At 49.1% G+C, this 18,018-nt stretch overlaps 1 protein-coding gene across 1 annotated transcript in view; it reads left to right on the top strand.

The window, feature by feature from the left end:
- The first annotated feature begins 1,165 nt into the window (after positions 1-1,165).
- Positions 1,166-18,018, top strand: part of CUNH16orf96 (chromosome unknown C16orf96 homolog) — a 39,078-nt gene continuing 22,225 nt past the window's right edge. Inside the window, exons 1-6 of the mRNA XM_047087823.1 lie at positions 1,166-1,585; positions 12,368-12,472; positions 13,666-13,746; positions 13,908-13,994; positions 14,103-15,471; positions 17,897-17,982. Of these exons, the coding sequence (XP_046943779.1) occupies positions 1,166-1,585; positions 12,368-12,472; positions 13,666-13,746; positions 13,908-13,994; positions 14,103-15,471; positions 17,897-17,982 (2,148 nt within the window). The remainder of the gene's footprint in view (positions 1,586-12,367; positions 12,473-13,665; positions 13,747-13,907; positions 13,995-14,102; positions 15,472-17,896; positions 17,983-18,018) is intronic.

Here is an 18,018-nt window from a genome sequence, read left to right as displayed (position 1 = left end):
GTCATAGTGGCTGGTACTTCATATGGGTTATTGCTGCACGCGTGCACACACACACACATACACACTGCCCCTCCCCTCGACAACCTCACGTGGAAGGTTTTGTTTCCAATTAGGCGGCAGGGAAGCGGAGACTCAGAGCGGTTAAGTCATTTGCACAAGGTCCCACAGCTGTTGAGAAAGAGACATGCACACATCTCCGTGAACCCAGAGTGGACAGGTGCTCCACCCTTTGTGGGGAAGCTGGGGGAGACCGCCCCTCAGCCAACTATACCCCTGAGCAGGGCTCATGCCGTGCACTGTGCAGAAGCAGCGTGCGTTGTGGTGCCAGAGATGTGCCAGGAGTGGGGCTCCTGGGGTTAAGCCAAGGACCTTCCCTGCAGACTTCCCCAGGAGACCAGGATGAGCATTCTTGTCCAAGAATTGACACAAGCAGGGCCTGACCACATAGGAGCCCAAGTGGCAGCTGGCTCACAGCCGTGTCCTCGGGGCATGGGGGCTTCTGGAGCCCTGGCTCTAGCGGGGAGCAGAGCAAGGTTTGGCAAGGGTGTCCTCACCCTGGTGGGGATGTCCTCACCGGGGTGGGCGGGGCCATGCAGAGTTCAGACCTGTGGAAAGCCAGCTGCCTCTTGCCCTTCCCACCCCCATCCCCACTCCCCACCAGAAGCCTGAACATCTGTGGGGCCTTTGGCTCATGTCTGGAGACCAGCTTAGCTCTTCAGACTCCTTTCTACGTCCTCTTTTCTCCCAACTCCAAGAACTGTTTTCCTGTCCTAATTCTAAAGGCTTCCGAAGAGCAAGCTTCCTCCCCATCACCTTCACTGCATGCTTCTTAGAAGGGGTCATGGGTCTTACATAACTGAAGGGCTTGACATGAAAGGCTGACCGTCCTTCTGTTCACTCATCAAGTTTTCATTGAACGCCCACCCTGCCCCACTCCAGGCCCCCCGGAAGCACGCCGACCTGCCCACGTTCTTTGGTGTCCTAGCAACCAGAAGCTCTCACCTGAGCTCCGGCCAGCACAGAGGCCATTTTCTCTCTGACCGCCATGACCTGCAGCCTCCCTGGGCCTCTGAGGACCTGTCTGCACAGCTCGTGTGTCCCCTGAAAGCCACCACTTGTCCCCGTGGACACCCAGAAGCCCAGCCCAGCCTCCCCTCCTTGCAGAATGAGCTTCTCGCTCACATTCTCTGAGCTGGTCAACATCGCCATCCCGCAGTGCGGGGTGGTGAACTTCAAGGCCCTGCACCTCCTGCTCCAGGGCATCCTGGAGCACATCCACCTGGCTGAGCTCAAGAAGGTCCTCTCGGGAGACGAGGACTTTCTCCAAACCCCGCTGGCCGCGTTCATGCCCCGGGAAGCAGACGCCCAGCCCGTCCTGCACCCCATGAAGAGGCTCAGCAACGTCTTTGACCACGTGGTGAGCCGCATCGACAAGATGGAGAGCCAGCTGGCCATGCTACAGGACCTGCCATCCACTTCCCAGCTGCTGGAGGGCAGCCGGGGCAAGGGCCAGCCCGCCCAGGATCTGTGGCACCTGATAAAGCTCCGGAAGATGGTGGAAAGCAATGAAGAAGCCATCGCAAAGGTAAACCGCCTGGTCCGGAAGCTTCCTGCCCTTCCTGCTCTCCACCCAGGCGCCTTCTCCCTCTCCCTTTGTGCCCCTTGTGATGGGCTCTCCCCCACCAAACGGGGGGGGGGGGGGATGGGGCTTTGGAGTCAGGCAGAACCAAAGCGCCAAGCTTGCACCCTTTGTCAAGCATTGAGGAAAGAAGCCAGACACAGAAGGCCACCTGTGGTGTGAAACAGGCAGATCCATAGAGAAAGGAAGCCAACAGGTGGTTGGCAGGGGCTGGGGGAAGGGGGAAAGGGGAAAGATAGCCCAGTGGCTATGGGGTCTCCTTTTCGGGTGATGAAGAGAGTTCAGAAACACAGACCAGATTCTGCCATTCCCTCATCTCCTCACTGTCCCCTTTGCCCTTGAGGCTCTGTTTGGCTCCCTGCCCAGGGAAGGGAAGTTTGGCTCCCTCCCAGTAGAAGGAGCACTCCCCGGCTCCGGGTGAGTTAGAGGCTTACGTCTGTTAACCCCTTTCATTTTCTTTTTTTTTTTTTTTTTTTAATTTTTATTTTCAACGTTTATTTATTTTTGGGACAGAGAGAGACAGAGCATGAACGGGCGAGGGGCAGAGAGAGAGGGAGACACAGAATCGGAAACAGGCTCCAGGCTCTGAGCCATCAGCCCAGAGCCTGACGCGGGGCTCGAACTCACGGAACGCGAGATTGTGACCTGGCTGAAGTCGGACGCTTAACCGACTGCGCCACCCAGGCGCCCCAACCCCTTTCATTTTCATAGCACCCACAGGAGACAGGTGCAATGATCACCCCCAGCTTAGGTGAGGCATTGAGGCATTGAGAAGTTTAACCCACTTGGGGCCACACAGTGTTAGCAAATGTCCTCATTTGCCGGCGCAAACCTGAGCTGGGAGGGGCAGGTGAGGGGCATAAGAATGTGGGGGTGCTCAGCATGGTGCTGCTTACCCACTGGACCAGGGGGTGGGGGATGATCATGGTTTCCTCCTCCCAGGATTGCCTCAAGATTGGTACGAGACAAGGTAATGCGTCGGAAGTGCTTAGACAGAGCTCGAGGTATTCTGGGCGGCTAGGCAGCAGTCACTAGGAGCGTTATCCAGAGACTTGAACTGAGCAGGGAAACTGGGGTCACCGTGAGCTCAGCGAAGTCAGGCACCGGGAGCCCTGAGGGACAGGGAGAGGGTGAAGTCTGGCCAAGGTGGGCTGAGAGGCAAGGCAATGCGGACCAATGTGAAATCCCATGCTAAGTAAAGCAGCCAGATGCAAAGACCACGTAGTGCATGATTCTGTGTCTCTTTTCTTCCATCTTTTCTTTTCTTTTCTCTTTTTTCTTCTTTCTTTCTTTCTTTCTTTCTTTCTTTCTTTCTTTCTTTCTTTCTTTCTTTCTTTCTTTCTTTCTTTCTTTCTTTCTTTCTTTCCTTTCTTATCCAGGTTAGTTAACATATAGTGTAGTGTTGGTTGCAGGAGTAGAATTTAGTGATTCATCACTTACATATGACACCCAGTGCTCATTCCAACAAGTGGCCTCCTTAATGCCCATCACCCATTTAGCCCCTCCCCCTCCCCACCTCCCCTCCAGCAACCCTCAGTTTGTTCTCTGTATTTAAGAGTCTCTTACGGTTTGCCTCCCTGTTACTTTTCCCTTCTCTTCTCCTACGTTCATCTGTTTTGTTTCTCTAAAAAAATTTTTTTTAATGTTTATTTTTGAGAGAGAGACAGACAGACAGACAGAATGTGAGGGAGCGGGGCAGAGAGAGAGGTAGACACAGAATCTGAAGCAAGCTCCAGGCTCTGATCTCTCAGCACAGAGCCTGCTGGTGCGGGGCTCAAACTTGGGAATGGCGAGATCATGACCTGAGCTGAAGTTAGATACTTAACCGACTGAACCACCCAGGTGCCCCCATCTGTTTTGTTTCTTAAATTCCACCTATGAGTGAAACCATGAAACATCCAGAAAAGGCAAGTCCGTAGAGACAGAAAGTAGATTAGTGGTTGCCAGGGGCTGGGAGGTGGTGGTGACTATGGGAAGCGACTGCTGATGGGTATTGGGTTTCTCTTCCGGGTGCTGAAAATGTTCTAGAAGTAGGTCATGGTGACAGTTGCCAACCTTGTGAATGTACCAAATGCCCCATTGAATTAATTTTGTTTCAGTATCCTGTGCATTTTACCACACACACACACACACACACACACACAGCAGAGGTTGGCAGAATCACTTAAAAGAAAAAAGGCGTGATCTAACTATGCCCTGTCTACAGGAGACACATTTTAGATTCCAAGACAAATAGGTTGAAAATAAAAGTTTGGAAAAAGGTACTCCATGCAAGCAGTTATCAGAAGAGCTAGAGTGGTCACACTGCTCCTATCAGACAAGACAGACTTTAAGATGAGAATTGTTGCCAGAGACAAAGAAGGCTGAATGGGTGCCCCAGTGTAGATTACAGAGGCCTCGGAGGCTGGAGAGGTGGACACAGTGTCCAAGCAGCCTGTCCCTGACTTGCCCTAGTGGGTGGAGGTTTCTAGAATGCACAGTACCCAGAGTGACCCAGCCAGCACATGAAGGGCGCTGCTGGACAGGCTCCAGCATGGCTTCAGAGGACTATTTGTGCATCTAGGATTAGAGAACGTGCCCCTGGCCTGGCCTTGGCTGAGGTTGCTTGGGGTTACCGCAGCGACGGTCCCCACCCTACTCCCTCAAGGGGGTTGCTATGGTAACTGGTTCTGGGATGGTGCAAGCTGCTTACCTAAGTATCTGCAGCACCAGCCAGTCAGGCCCGCAGACCAAACACCATGTGGATGTCCAGGTCACGTCCCCTGCCCCTGCCTCCCCCCCACCCCTTTCTCTGGGGCTGGCCGGATTGGTGTCCTGTGCTGTCCTCTACGAGCGCCTGTCAAGGTGCAAAGGCCCAAAGTGTGGAAAGAGAAGCCTGCCGGACCTGGCACCCACCCCGGACAGAGTGAATGGTGCCCAGAAAACTAGGGTCGGCACCAAGGAGGCTTCTTGAGAGAAGGTTTGCGGGGCTCTGCAGGCATGGTTAGCGCACGCCAGATTTGGGGCTCGGGCACTGCAGGCTGAGATTGCAGCGGCCGTCACCCTCACAGATAATTCTTCCTCGTGAGGGTCAGCCTGTGCGCTGTGGGATGTTAAGCAGCGTCCTCTGGCTTCCACCCTCCAGGTGCCAGAGGTGCCCCCTCGTGGTGACAACCAAAACTGCCTGCAGACTCTGCCAAATGCCCGCTGGGAGCCAGCTCGCTCCCCGCCCCGCTCCTCCCGCCCCGCACCTTGAGGACTGCCGAGTTAGGAAAACTGTGCTCCCCATGCTCGCCCTGCGTATTGTCCCCGCAGCCCCCCGGGGAGGCTCTGACCCGGGGCCTCCTGCGCCTGCGGGAGCGCCAGCCCCACCTGCGGAGCTTTCCCAGAATTGCAGGCTCCAAGGCCCTGCGCGCATCTCCCCGGCCGCCGGCCCTGAACGTGAGTTTTAGAAAGTGTATGCTGGAATGAGCCAATGAGCCCAGCCAGATTCTAGAAAGCTGAGTCTGGAGGTCCTTGACTGTGTCCTTGAGATCTCGGTTGTCACAGTTGTGATGATAACCCCTGGCCATTAGCCTCACAGGAGAGAAGGAGAGACCGCATCAACTGTTTGTTTAGACTATTCTGGGGGCGCATGGCTGCCTCCAGTCAGTAGAGCAGGCTACTCTGGATCTCTTGGGTCATGACTTCAAGCCCCATGTTGCAGGTGGAGCCTACTGAAAAACAACAACAACCACAACAACGACGACAAAATACCGTTCTGGCTGACCCTGTTTCCATAAATAAAGTCGAGGTCCCTGTGGGGATTGCTACAACCTGTTGTTGCTTTTTCTGATTTCAAAACTCCCTTCCCATTTGACTCGCTGAAAAACTCCTGATGCAGATCCCACAAATTGAAATGATTTTAAATTTATTTATTTTTAAAAATAAAGTTGATTTATTTATTTTGAGAGAGGCAGAGACAGCGCCAGTGGGGGAGAGGCCGAGAGAGAAAGAATCCCAAGCAGGCTCCGCACAGCCAGCGCAGAGCCTGATGCAGGGCTCAAACTCACAACACTGTGACATCATGATCTGAGCCAAAACCAAGAGTCGGATGCTTAGCCCATTGAGCCAGCCAGGTGCCCCTAAAATGATTTTAAATTTAAGTTAATGTTTGAAAATTTCATAATAGGGGCGCCTGGGTGGCTCAGTCGGTTGGGCGGCCGACTTCGGCTCAGGTCATGATCTCGTGGTCCGTGAGTTCGAGCCCTGCGTCGGGCTCTGTGCTGACAGCCCAGAGCCTGGAGCCTGTTTCAGATTCTGTGTCTCCCTCTCTCTGACCCTCCCTCGTTCATGCTCTGTCTCTCTCTGTCTCAAAAAAATAAACGTTAAAAAAAAAAAAGAAAATTTCTTAATGTTTGAAAATTTCATAACAAAGCTGAAAGGTGTGAAAACACTCTGGGGTTTTAGAGAAGAGGGTCAAGGTTACTGCAATAACAGTAATGAACTTTCTATGTGGCCAGCACCTCTTCAGGGTGCTGGCAAGTACCTTTGTATTGCTGTTCCCTGGGAAGGAAAGGCAGGGAAGGAAAGGCAGGGAAGGCAGGTGTTAGCCTGCCTTCCCATTTCCCAAAGCTCTGGGGTTTGCCACCTTTTCTGGGTTTGCCCTGGACTACGTGTGTGTGTGTGTGTGTGTGTGTGTGTGTGTGTGTGTGTGTGATGGGGGTTGGGGGGGGTGACTCCTGCTCAGGTAACTTATAACTTAGGCCCCTGGTTGCCTCCAGGGAGACGGGGAGAGGGAAGCATTCCTGCACTGGTCTAAGATCTAGACTTCAGAGATTTCCCTGAAAAATGTTTTCCATCTACAGCAGATAAAGACTTGTGAAACCCTTCCTATAATACCATTACCACTCCTGACAAAATTAACAACTCCCAAATACCATCCAATAGACTGTATTGAAATTTCCCCCAGTTTTTTCTAAAACAAAAATGCTATTTTTTGCATTTTTATTGAGATATACATATGTTCATGTGCATACCAAAATATTCATCCATTTAGAGTGTATGGTTCATGGAGTGCCTGGCTGGCTCAGTTGGTAGAGCATGTGACTCTGGATCTCGGGGTTGCGAGTTTGAGCCCCATGTTGGGATCACTTAAAAATAAAAATCTTTAAAAAGTAAAGTGTACAGTTCAGGGATTTTAGTATGCTCACAGTGTTCTGCAACAATTACAATCAATTTTAGGACATTTTCTACAACCTCCCCCCAAAACCCCCTTAACCATTAGCTATCATTCTTCTTCCTGCTCCTTTTTGAGCCCCACTCTTGCACTTACCATGATGTCTTCAAGGTTGATCCATGCTGTCACATGTATCAGTACTTTATTTTTTTTTATTGCCGAATGATATTCCACTGGGTGGATAGACCACACTTTTTTCTCAATTGGTGGACATTTGGTTTTTTCCACCTGTAGGTTGTTAGGAGTAGTGGTCACTATGAACGATGGTGTATACATTGTCCTGTGAATATGTTTTCATTTGGGCATATACCTTGTGGTTTTGATTTGCATTTTTCTGGTGACTGTGCTGAGCATCTTTTTCAGGTGTCTAGCGGCCATTTATAACTCCTCCTGGGAGAAATGCCTATTCAGATTACTTGACCAATTTTAATTGGATTGTCTTTTTATTGTTGAGTTGTAAGAGTTCTTTATATATTCTGCATATATGATGCCATGTGTGTGATTTATAAATGTTGTCTATCATTCTGTGAGTTGTCTTCACTTTCTTGACAGTGTCCTTTGCTAGGCAAAGTTTTAAATTTTTCTGGAGTACAATTTATGTATCTCTTTTGTCACGCTTTTTGATGGATTGTCGCTTATGCTTTTGGTGGCATATCTAAGAAACCATGGCCTGGCCAAGGTCTTGAAGATTTAGTGCTATGTTTCCTTCTACAACATGGGAGTAAATGGTCTATAGTTTATCTCTTAAATTGAGACATAGGAGCCATTTTCAGTTAATGTTTGTATACAGTGTGAGGTAAGAGTCGTTCATTCTTTTGTATGTGGATATCCATCTGTTTAGTACTGTTTGTTGAAGACAGCTCTTCCCCTATTGATTTGTTTTGGCATTCTTATTGTAAACGTGACTATTTCTGGACTGTCATTTCTCTTCTACTGACCTATGTATCTTTTCTTATGCCAATACCACACTGTCTTGATTACTGTAGCTTTACAGAAGGTTTTGAAATCAGGAAGTGTGAGTCTTCCAGCTTTGCTCTTTTTTTTTTTTTTTTTCGAGATTGTTTGGCTATTCTGAGTCCCTTGCATTAACATAAGAATTTTAGGGGGGCGCCTGGGTGGCTCAGTTGGTTGAGTGTCCAACTTCGGCTCAGGTCATGATCTCACGGTTCGTGGGTTCGAGCCCCGCATCAGGCTTTGTGCTGACAGCTCAGAGCCTGGAGCCTGCTTCAGATTCTGTGTCTCCCTCTCTCTCTGCCCCTCCCCCACTCACGCTCTGTCTCCCTCTGTCTCAAAAATAAATAAACATTAAAAAATTAAAAAAAAAAAGAATTTTAGGATCCAGCTGTCAGTTTCTATGAAAGAGAACAAACTGGCATTTTTATAAGAATTAAGCTTAATCTGTAGATCAATTTGGGAATTAAGCCTTCTAATCCAAGAACATGGGGTGCTATTTATTTATCAGTCAGCTTTATTGTGATAAAATTCACATACCAGGGGCGCCTGGGTGGCTCAGTCAGTTAAGCGTCCCACTCTTGGTTTCAGCTCAGGTCATGATCTCATGGTTCATGAGTCGAGCCCTGCATCGGGCTCTGTGCTGCCAGTGCAGAGGCTGCTTGGGACTCTCTCTGTCTCCCTCTCTCTGCCTCTCCCTCCCTCTCTCTCTCTCTCTCTCTCAAAATAAATAAATAAACTTAAAAAAAAATCACGTACCCTTTAAGAGTGTACAATTCACGTACCCTTTAAGAGCGTACAAAATCACATACCCTTTAAAAGTGTACAATTCAGTGGTTCTAGTCTATTCATAGAATTGTACACCCATCACCACAGTCAATTTTAGAATATTTTCATCCCCCTAAAAGAAACCCTGTACGCTTTGTCACCAATCTATCCCCTCAGGCTCCACTGCAAACCACCCCACCCCCCAACCCTAAGCAACCACTAATCTGCTTTCTGTCTTGCAAATTTTTCTATTCTATATGCTTCATATAAACGGAATCATGCAATGTGCTGTCTTTTGTGTTTGGATTATTTTAGTTAGCGTCATGTTTCTGAGGTTCATTTTCCTTGGAATCAGTACTAGGTTCCTTTTTATGACTGAATGATATTCCATATTGTGAATATATCATGTTTTGTGTATCTGCCAGTTGATTGACATTTGGATTGTTTCTACTTGGAGCTGTTATGAATAATGCTGCTATAAACATTCATATACAGGTTTTCATTTCTCTTAGATATATACCTAGGAGTAGACCTGCTGGGTCATTTGGTAACTCTGTGTTCTATCTTATGAGGAACTGCCACACTGTTTCCTAAAGTGGCTGCACCGTATCACATTCCCACCAACAGTATGTGAAGGTTCCAGTTTTTGTACATCCTCACCAACGCTTACTATAGCTGACTTTTGATTGTAACCATCCTAGTGGGTATGAAGTGGTAACTCATTGTGGTTTTGATTTGTTTTTCCCTGATGACTGATGATGTTGAACATCTTTCCTCATGTGCTTAGTGGCCATTTGTATATCATCTTTGGAGAAATGCCTATTGAGATTTTTGAATAATATTGGCCTCATAGAATAAGTCTGGAATTCTTTGACTTTTTTGGAAAAGACTATAAAGAATTGGTATTAATTCTCCTTTAAATGTTTGATAGAAGTGAGTGGTGAAGCCGTCTCAGCCTGGGTCTCTTTTTTTTTTAAGTTTTTTTTTTTTTTTTTTTTGAGAGAGAGAGAGAGAGAGAGCACAGGAGGGTCAGAGAGAAGGAGAGAGAGAGAGAGAAAATCTCAAGCAGACTTTGCACTGCCAATGCAGAACCTGATGAGGGTCTCGAACTCATAAACTGTGAGATCATGACCTGAGCTGAAACCAAGAGCCGATGCTTAACTGACCGAGCCACCTAGGCATCTCTCTCTCTCTTTTTTTTAAATCACTGTTTCAAGTCTCTTCACTTGTCTTAGATCTATTCAAATTTTCTCTTCTTTCTTTCTTTCTTTCTTTTTTTTTTTATTGAGAGAGAGAGGGCTCAACTGAGTAAGGGCAGAAAAGAGAGAGGGAGAGAGAGAGAGAATCCCACGAGGGGCAGGGAGGGGGAGAGAGAGAGAGAGAGAGAGAGAGAGAGAGAGAGAAATGGGACTCACCTGAAGCAGGGCTCATGTTCCCTTGAAGTAGGGCTTGAGCTCACCTGATGTGGGACTTGAACTCATGAACCATGAGATCACGACCTGAGCCAAAGTCAACTGAGCCACCCAGGTAACTAACTTGTAGGCCTACAGTTGTTCACAGTAGTCCTTCATAATTCTTTTTATTTCTTTTAAGTTTACTTATTTATTTTGAGAGAGAAAGAGAAAGCATGAGCAAAGGAGGGGTAGAGAGAGAGGAATGCGAGAGAATCCCAAGCAGTGGGATTCTGCACTGTCTGTGTGGAGCCTGACACGGGGCTCAAACTCAAGAACCACGAGACCACGACCTGAGCTGAAATCAAGAGTCAGATGCTTAACTGAGTGAGCCACCCAGGTGCCTCTCTTTTTATTTCTGTAGGGTAATGTTCCCTCCTGCATTTCTGATTTCTTCTCCTTTTTTCTTGGTCAGTCTCGCTTAAGATCTGCTAACTTTGTTGATGTTTTCAAAGAACCAGCTTTTAGTTTCATTGATTTCCTCTCTTATTTTTCTATTCTCTATCTCATTAGTTCCCACTTTACTCTTTATTGCTTCACTTTTTCTACTTGCTTCAGGTTTTTTTGCGTTGCTTTTTTCCAGTGTCTGAAGGCTAGTTTCAGCTGCATCCCATAAGTTCTAGTGTGTTCTGTTTGTTTTAATTCATCTCAAACTGGATTTTGATTTCCCTGGTGATCTCTTCTTTGACCCATTGCTTATTCAGAAGAGTGTTGTTTGGTTTCCATTTATTGGCAAGTTTCTAATACTTTCTTCTATTATTGATGTATTTGAATCCATTGCAGTCAGAGTACACATTTTGCATGATTTCAGTCCTTTAAAAAATGTGTTGACACTTGTGTTATGGACTAGCATATGGTCTCTCCTATAGAATGTTCTGTGTATGCTTGGGAAGAATGTGTATTCTGCCATTGTTGACTGGAGTGCCCTATAGATGTCTGTTATGTCTAGTTGGTTTATAGTGTTGTGCAAATCTAATTCCTTGCTGATCCTCTTTAGTTTTATTCATTATTGAAAATGGGGTATTGAAAGCTCAACTATTCTTTTTTTATGTTTATTTATTTATTTTTGAGAGAGAGAGAGAGGGAGGGAGAGAGAGAGGGAGAGAGAGAGGTGGTGAGCAGGGGAGAGGCAGAGAGAGAGAAGGAGAGAGAGAATTCCAAGCAGGCTCCACACTGTCAGCACAGATTCTGATGCAGGCTTGAATTCACAAAGCATGAGATCATGACCTGAGTAGAAATCAAGAGTGTTCAACCAATCACTTCAACCAATCAGTTCAACCAATTGAACTGCCCAAGTGCCCCTATTTGTTTTTTCAAGTTTATTCATTTATTTTGAGAGAGAGAATCCCAAGCAGGTTTCTCTCTGTTAGTGCAGAGCCTAACATGGGGCTCATCCCACTACCATGAGATGCTGAGCTGATACCAAGAGTCAGCACTTAAGCAACTAAGCCACCCAGATGCCCCTAATGTCTGCCTTTAATTTTTTTTAATGTTTTATTTTGTTTTTTTGAGAGACAGAGTGCGAACAGGAAAGGGGCAGAGAGAGAGGGAGACACAGAATCCAAAGCAGACTCCAGGCTCTGAGCTGTCAGCACAGAGCCCGATGCAGGCCTTGAACCCACAAACGTGAGGTCATGACCTGAGCCAAAGTTGGACCCTCAACTGACTGAGCCACCCAGGTGCCCCTAATATCTGCCTTTTAAATGGGAGTTTAATCCATTTACATTTAATGTAATTACTGATAAGAAGGATTTCTGCCATTTTGCTGTTTGTTATTTTTGTTAGCTGAATGCCTAACTATGCACTGGGCTCTTTAAATACATCATCACATTTTTGTTTCACCATCACATTTTTTATATTCATTTTATGATTGAGGATCCTAAAACCTGGAAGGATGCAATAACAGCCCCAATGAGTGATGGAGCTGAGCTATGATCCCAGCACTCACTGTTCCCATCAGCTCTTGCCTGGAAGTTTCCTCACTGGTCCTGTGGCTTTCTCCCTTACCTCCGGGAGCCAATCTACACATGCAGCCAGAGGGACCCTTTTAAAATGTATATCCAATCATAACTCCCTTGCTGATGTCCCACCAAAGGGCATGAGATGCTTCCTAATGAGGGACTCCTGGTTACTGAATACATTGAAATATAGAGTTGCCTCCTTCCCACCCGGACCACCTGGGAGCTCAGCACTGTTGACTTTGGTGTCATATGCTAGCCTCTGAGTATGTTCCGGCCTGGGCCTTGGTAGAGCCAAGAGGACTTCTTAGACCATGGGCATCACCAAAGAGCTTCTGCACTTTACATACCTTTCCCCCCAGCCACACCCAACTTCACATTTTCCCCTCTTCTTCCCCTTCAGTCCATGAAGATTCTGCAGGATTTGCTCACTGACATTTATGCACTCAAAGTCTCCACTGAAACTCTCAGAAAGGATATGGACAAACTGAAGGACATACTTGAAAAGGTAGACCCTCTCTAGCATCCTCCATGCTGTCTGGCCATGCTGCTTGGACCTCAGATGGTTGGGGGGGACAAGGTAAATCTAGGGAGCCTGTTCTTAGTCAAAGAACACAGCCCTGAGAGCGGGAGAAGGGGTTTGACATTGACCAGCCACTTAGCCCATCCCACTAAACTCTTCATGGCTCCCACCTAGCCCGTGCCACTAAACTGTCCGTGGCTCCCACCACGCTCCTCGCTCTGCTGTGTTAGGAGACCGTTTGTAAGTTACAGAAACCTAGTTCATCCTGGCTTAGGCAAAATAAGAGAATGTAGTGTCTCATTTACTAAAATGTCCAGAGTTGCCTTCAGGTACAACCAGATCTAGGTGCTCATGCCACATCAACATCTGTCACTGATGCTCTCCTCTGGACTGGCTTCATTCTCAGACAGGTACTCCCTAAGTCTTAGTAACTCCAGGCTTATATTCCACCAACTTAGCAGGAAGATTACAGCTTTCCCTATTCTATAAAGCTCTGTCCACGCTGCAAAGTGGAATAAACCTAGCATAGGCATACAGTCTATCTCCCCTTGGAGTCACAAGGACATCAATCCAGGTGTATACTAACTCCTTACCATGATGTGGAAGGACACAGCATCCCTGAAGCATGAGGTCACAGCTGGTGAGTCAGAGCTGGGCTCAGAGGCCAGGTCTCCACTCCTGCAGGCTGGTATTGTGACTGAGGTTTTACGACTTGCCCCCAGATAGCATGGTTTAGTGTATTATTCCCAACTCACAGGTCACTGTACACATTTGATTGTTATGGCACCTGTGAAAACTCAGTCTGAGTAGCTCCCATCTGAGAAGAAAGGGCATCACGAAGCGCTAAAAAGGTTTCTTTGACCAATCTATGGAGAAAAATAAATGCCTCCTCAGCCTACCTCTTGGAGATTCTTAATGTACTTTTGCCCATTAAAGGCTCTGAGAAGTTCTGCAGTACAGAAACCCATTGAATCCTTTTAAGCCCAGCATTTTCCAAACTTACTTTCCCAGGGAACCCTCTTCTACCCCTTTCCCACTCCCCGGGAAGCACTTGCTTTGGGATCTGTTCTTCCTTCTCCAATTCTGTCACCTAGAGCTAAGTCCTTGTCTTTGAGCTGTGGGAGAAGCAGGGCCAGGACCAGAACCTGCAGGCCCACAGAACTTGGCTCATTTGACAGATGCACCCAGAAAGAATGGATACTTTCTTGGAGGATCTGAGAGGACAGACCCAGAAGATAAGTGTGCTGCAGCGGAAAGTGGTGAGGGCCTCGGTGCTGTCCTCCCTCCTGAGTCCCCTGACCTCCAGGCCCAGGGGGCTGGGGGGGGGAGGGGTAAGGAGGAGAACACAATCAGGAAAGGCAAGTATGGACCAAGGAGCCACCTGAGGGCCTCGCCCATCATTCCCAACCCTGTCCCCCAGGTTTCTCTCCAGAGCAAGATCCTCACCATCCCCAAAGCTGAGGACATGGTGCTCTGGAGCAGCCTCCATGAAGCCATGTTCAGCCCCGTGAGTGAAGGGGGAAACGGAGGGGCAGCAGCTGAGGGTGCAGGAGCGGGCAGGGGGACCCCTGAGCTGGCCTGGAGCAGCCCTGGCCAGCCTCACCCCTGTCCACAGGGAACTTTAACACAAGGAACCAGTTCACTACGGTTTGATGATTCGGAGCTGTTGCAGATTGTGGATCAGCCCCCAAAGACAGATCATCCCCAGACCACGGAGTACCCTGAAGCTGTTCGTCGTGTCCCGGTCTCAGGGGTCACCGAGCGCCCCAGGTTACCGGAGTCTGCCTGGCATTACGAAATCCTGGAGGAGCTACAGGAGGAGGAATCTGCCCAAGCTGTTCTACTCGCCGGGGCCCAGGGGCCGGGGCAGCCTCAAGTGCCCGAGCCTGGGTCTGCGCCCGAGCCTGAGCCTGGGCCCGAGCCTGGGTCTGCGCCCGAGCCTGAGCCTGGGCCCGAGCCTGGGTCTGCACCTGATCCTGGGCCTGGGCCTGGGCCCATACGGAGGCCACAGCCTAAGCCCACTCCTGCACCAGGGCCTGTGGTGGGGCCTAGTCTGACACCTGGATTCCCACTAGCACCTGGGCCTGCCCTCAGACCTGGGGCCGCCCTTGCCCCTGAGGCTGTCTCTGGGCCTGCACCTGCCCCAGGGTTTCAGCCCACACCACCAGCAGGCTGGCGTCTTCCCAGAGGCTGGTCCAGAGCTAGCAGTTGGCCTTCCGGGGTCTCGGGCTCCTTGCAGCTTGGCCCAGACCCATCAGGCCTCCTGCCTGCACAGTCCCAGGGATTCAGGGCCCCCCCACCAGCCACGGAGTTTGGCTCCGCTTGGCCCTGTCCTCTGTGGTCACAGTCCAGCCACGCACAGGTACATCTGCTGCCGGCTGTCTCAGAAAATCAAGAAGAATATTTATCCCACGACATGCCAGCTCCTCAGGCCAGGACCCCCAGGGCTGAGGACCCCAAAGCAGCACCCCCCAAGGCTCCCCCATCTGCCCTTCAGCGGTTGAAGACCACCGCCACCATTGCGGCTGCCGCCGCCGCCTCCTACGCAAAGGCTGCCACATTGGCAGCCCGGCAAGCTGAGGCCGCCACCAAGGCCATCAAAAATGCCCCGGCCACCAAGTTGGCCACCATAGCAACATCCGTGGCTGCATCTGGGCCCCTAGGGGTTTTCGCAGACATCCTGGGCGCGGGATCTTCCCGTGGGGCCTTGGCCTCTGTGTCCTTGGCTGAGGACACCAAGGCAGAAGACTTGCAGGGGTACAGCAAAGACTTCTATCCCCCATACTCTGCTGCCAGCATCTCCCCCGGTAGGGCCTTGTCCCAGGCCATGCTGGCTGCCCAGAATGCCGTGACCACCGAGGACAAGAAGGAGGCTGTCAGGTACTCCATGGGCCACATAGCCCAGATGCCCATTAGACACGACTCCCTGAAAGAAGATTTTGTACAGCTGTCGTCCAGCCTTCAGCAGCGCTTGACTTCTCTAGGTAGGCTCTGCCTGGCTCCGGGGGACGTGGCAGGGGCTCAGGCCCTCCCAGCGGCCTCCGAGAAGTCCCTCATCGCCTTCATTTAGCTCCCCCAGCAAAATCCGTATTAACCGTTAGCCATTCTTTCCTTTGGCTTCAGCATTAGCCTCTTATTGGTCTATTCTTTTACCATGAATGTACAGTGAGGTCTTATCATAGGGGAGAGGGGTGGTTAGGGTCTAAAGTTGGCCCCGAAGAAGGAGAATCCCACATCACAATTACTCTGGAAAACTTCCTTTCGACAGCCCATGTGATACAGCACTACTGTATGATGTGTTGATAAGTCTGGATCAGACAGAATGTCCGAGAGCACAGAACAGGCCCCGGATGAAGCGGTCGGTTTGAGGTTAGGAGCCACTGCCAGGCAAACAAATGTGTCCTTAAAGACCACGGAAGCTTTGTGGGTGGCAGTGGTACCTGTAGATTTGTGCTCCCATTTTACGCCCATGCTGGACAGAGGCTCACTGAGGGGACTGGAGGGCAGGGTAGCCTCATTTACTGCTTCTCAACCTTGTGGTTCCCTCAGCATCCCCAGGAGACTTGTTAAAGCACAGACTGCTGGGCCCCACCCCTGGGGTTTCTGACTCAGTGGTCTGAGCAGGGCCCAAGAATTTGCATTTCTGACCCATTCCAGCAGCTGATTTTTTTTTTTAATGTTTATTTGTTTTTGAGCGAGCGAGAGAGAAAGAGCACTTGTGTGCACAGCACAAGAAGCAGGGGAGGGGCAGAGAAAGGGAGGGGACTGAGGGTCCGAAGTGGGCTCTGCTCTGAGAGCAGAGAGCCCCTTATGGAATTGTGAGATCATGACCCAAGCCCAAGTTGGATGCTTAACCGACTGAGCCACCCAGGTGCCCCCCAGCATCTGATTCTGATGCTGCTGGCTCAGAGGACCCACTATGAGGCCTGTTGCCCTATCCTATTTGAAGATTTTTTTAAAAGTAATCTCTGGGGTGCCTGGGTGGCTCAGTCGGTTGAGCGTCTGACTTCGGCTCAGGTCATGATCTCACGGTTTGTGAGTTCGAGCCTCGCGTCGGGCTTTGTACTGATAGCTCAGTGTCTGTGTCTGCTTCTGTGTCTCCCTCTGCCTCCCTCTCTATCTACCCCTCAGCCACTTGCAGTCTGTCTCTGTCTCTCTCAAAAATAAATTAAAAATTTTTTTAAATTAAAAAAAAAAAAGAAGTAATCTCTATACCCAATGTGGGGCTCAAATTCATAACCCTGAGATCAAGAGTCTGACTTGATCCGCTGACTGAGCTAGCCAGGCATCCCAGCTCAGGGCCTTTTCTGAGACTGGAATAAACTCCAGAAAGGCCTCCCTAGGCCTGTGCTGTCTAATATAATACCAGGAGGCACTTGTGGCTGTTGGACACTTGAGATGGGGCAAGTTCAAGTGCAGGTGTACTCCAAGTGTGAAGTGCATGTCAGATATTGAAACCTTGATGAAAATAGGAATGTAAAACATCTCAATAATTTTGTATCATATATTCAAATGATACTTTTATATCATATATATTGAGTTAAATGTAATATCAAAATTAATTTTATCTGCTCCTTTTAATATTTTTTTTTAATGTGTTTAGGGGCACCTGGGTGACTCAGTCAGTTAAGCATCCAACTTCGGCTCAGGTCATAATCTTCAGGTTCGTGAGTTTGAGCCCCATGTTGGGCTCTGTGCTGACAATTCAGAGCCTGCTTTGGATTCTGTCTCCCTCTCTCTGCCCCTCCCCTGCTCATGCTCTGTCTCTCTCTCTCTCTCAAAAATAAACATTAAAAAAATTTTTTTTAAATACAGTTTATTTATGTTGAGAAAGAGAGAGTGGACGAGGGACAGAGAGAGGGAGAAGAGAGAGTCAGAGTCCCGAGCAGGCTCTACACTATCAGCACAGAGCCCAATTCAGGGCTCAAACTCCCAAACCATGAGATCATGACCTGAGCCTAAGTCAGACGCTTAACTGACTGAACCACCCAGGTGCCCCATTTTAAGATTTTTTTTAAAAGACTGTAGCTACTCGGGGCGCCTGGGTGGCTCAGTCGGTTAAGCATCTGACTTCGGCTCAAGTTATGATCTCATGGTTCATGAGTTCAAGCCCCACATCAGGCTTTGCACTGACAGTACAGAGCCTGCTTGGGATTCTCTCCCTCTCTCTCTCTGCCCCTCCCCCACTTGTTCATGCTCTCTCTCTCTCCCTCCCAATGAATAAACTTAAAAAGAAAAGAAAAGAATGACTACTAGAAAAGGTAAATGACCTGGAAGGCCCCAGGCTCACAGTATCTTTCTGGTAGCCAGTGCCACCTCGGACGTCTCCTGGCAGAAGCAAGTGGAGCCCTAGATGAAGGGTCTTTCCCCATCTCTGCCCCTAACAGCCACCCCCTCCTTTGCCCTCAGCTAATCTGGGAGCCTCTTCTAAGCTCGGCACGACAGTGGACGTACTGCAGGAAAAGATTGGGAACCTCCAGAGATCCAGGATGAAGGTCAGTGCCCCGGGGCAGAAAGACACTAGGGGATGG

Source organism: Lynx rufus, unplaced genomic scaffold (genome assembly GCF_022079265.1).
Source record: "Lynx rufus isolate CCGP_SWC_20201006 ecotype Redwood Valley unplaced genomic scaffold, mLynRuf1.p SCAF_23, whole genome shotgun sequence".
NCBI lineage: Eukaryota > Metazoa > Chordata > Mammalia > Carnivora > Felidae > Lynx > Lynx rufus.
This window is presented reverse-complemented; position numbering and strand designations above follow the sequence as displayed.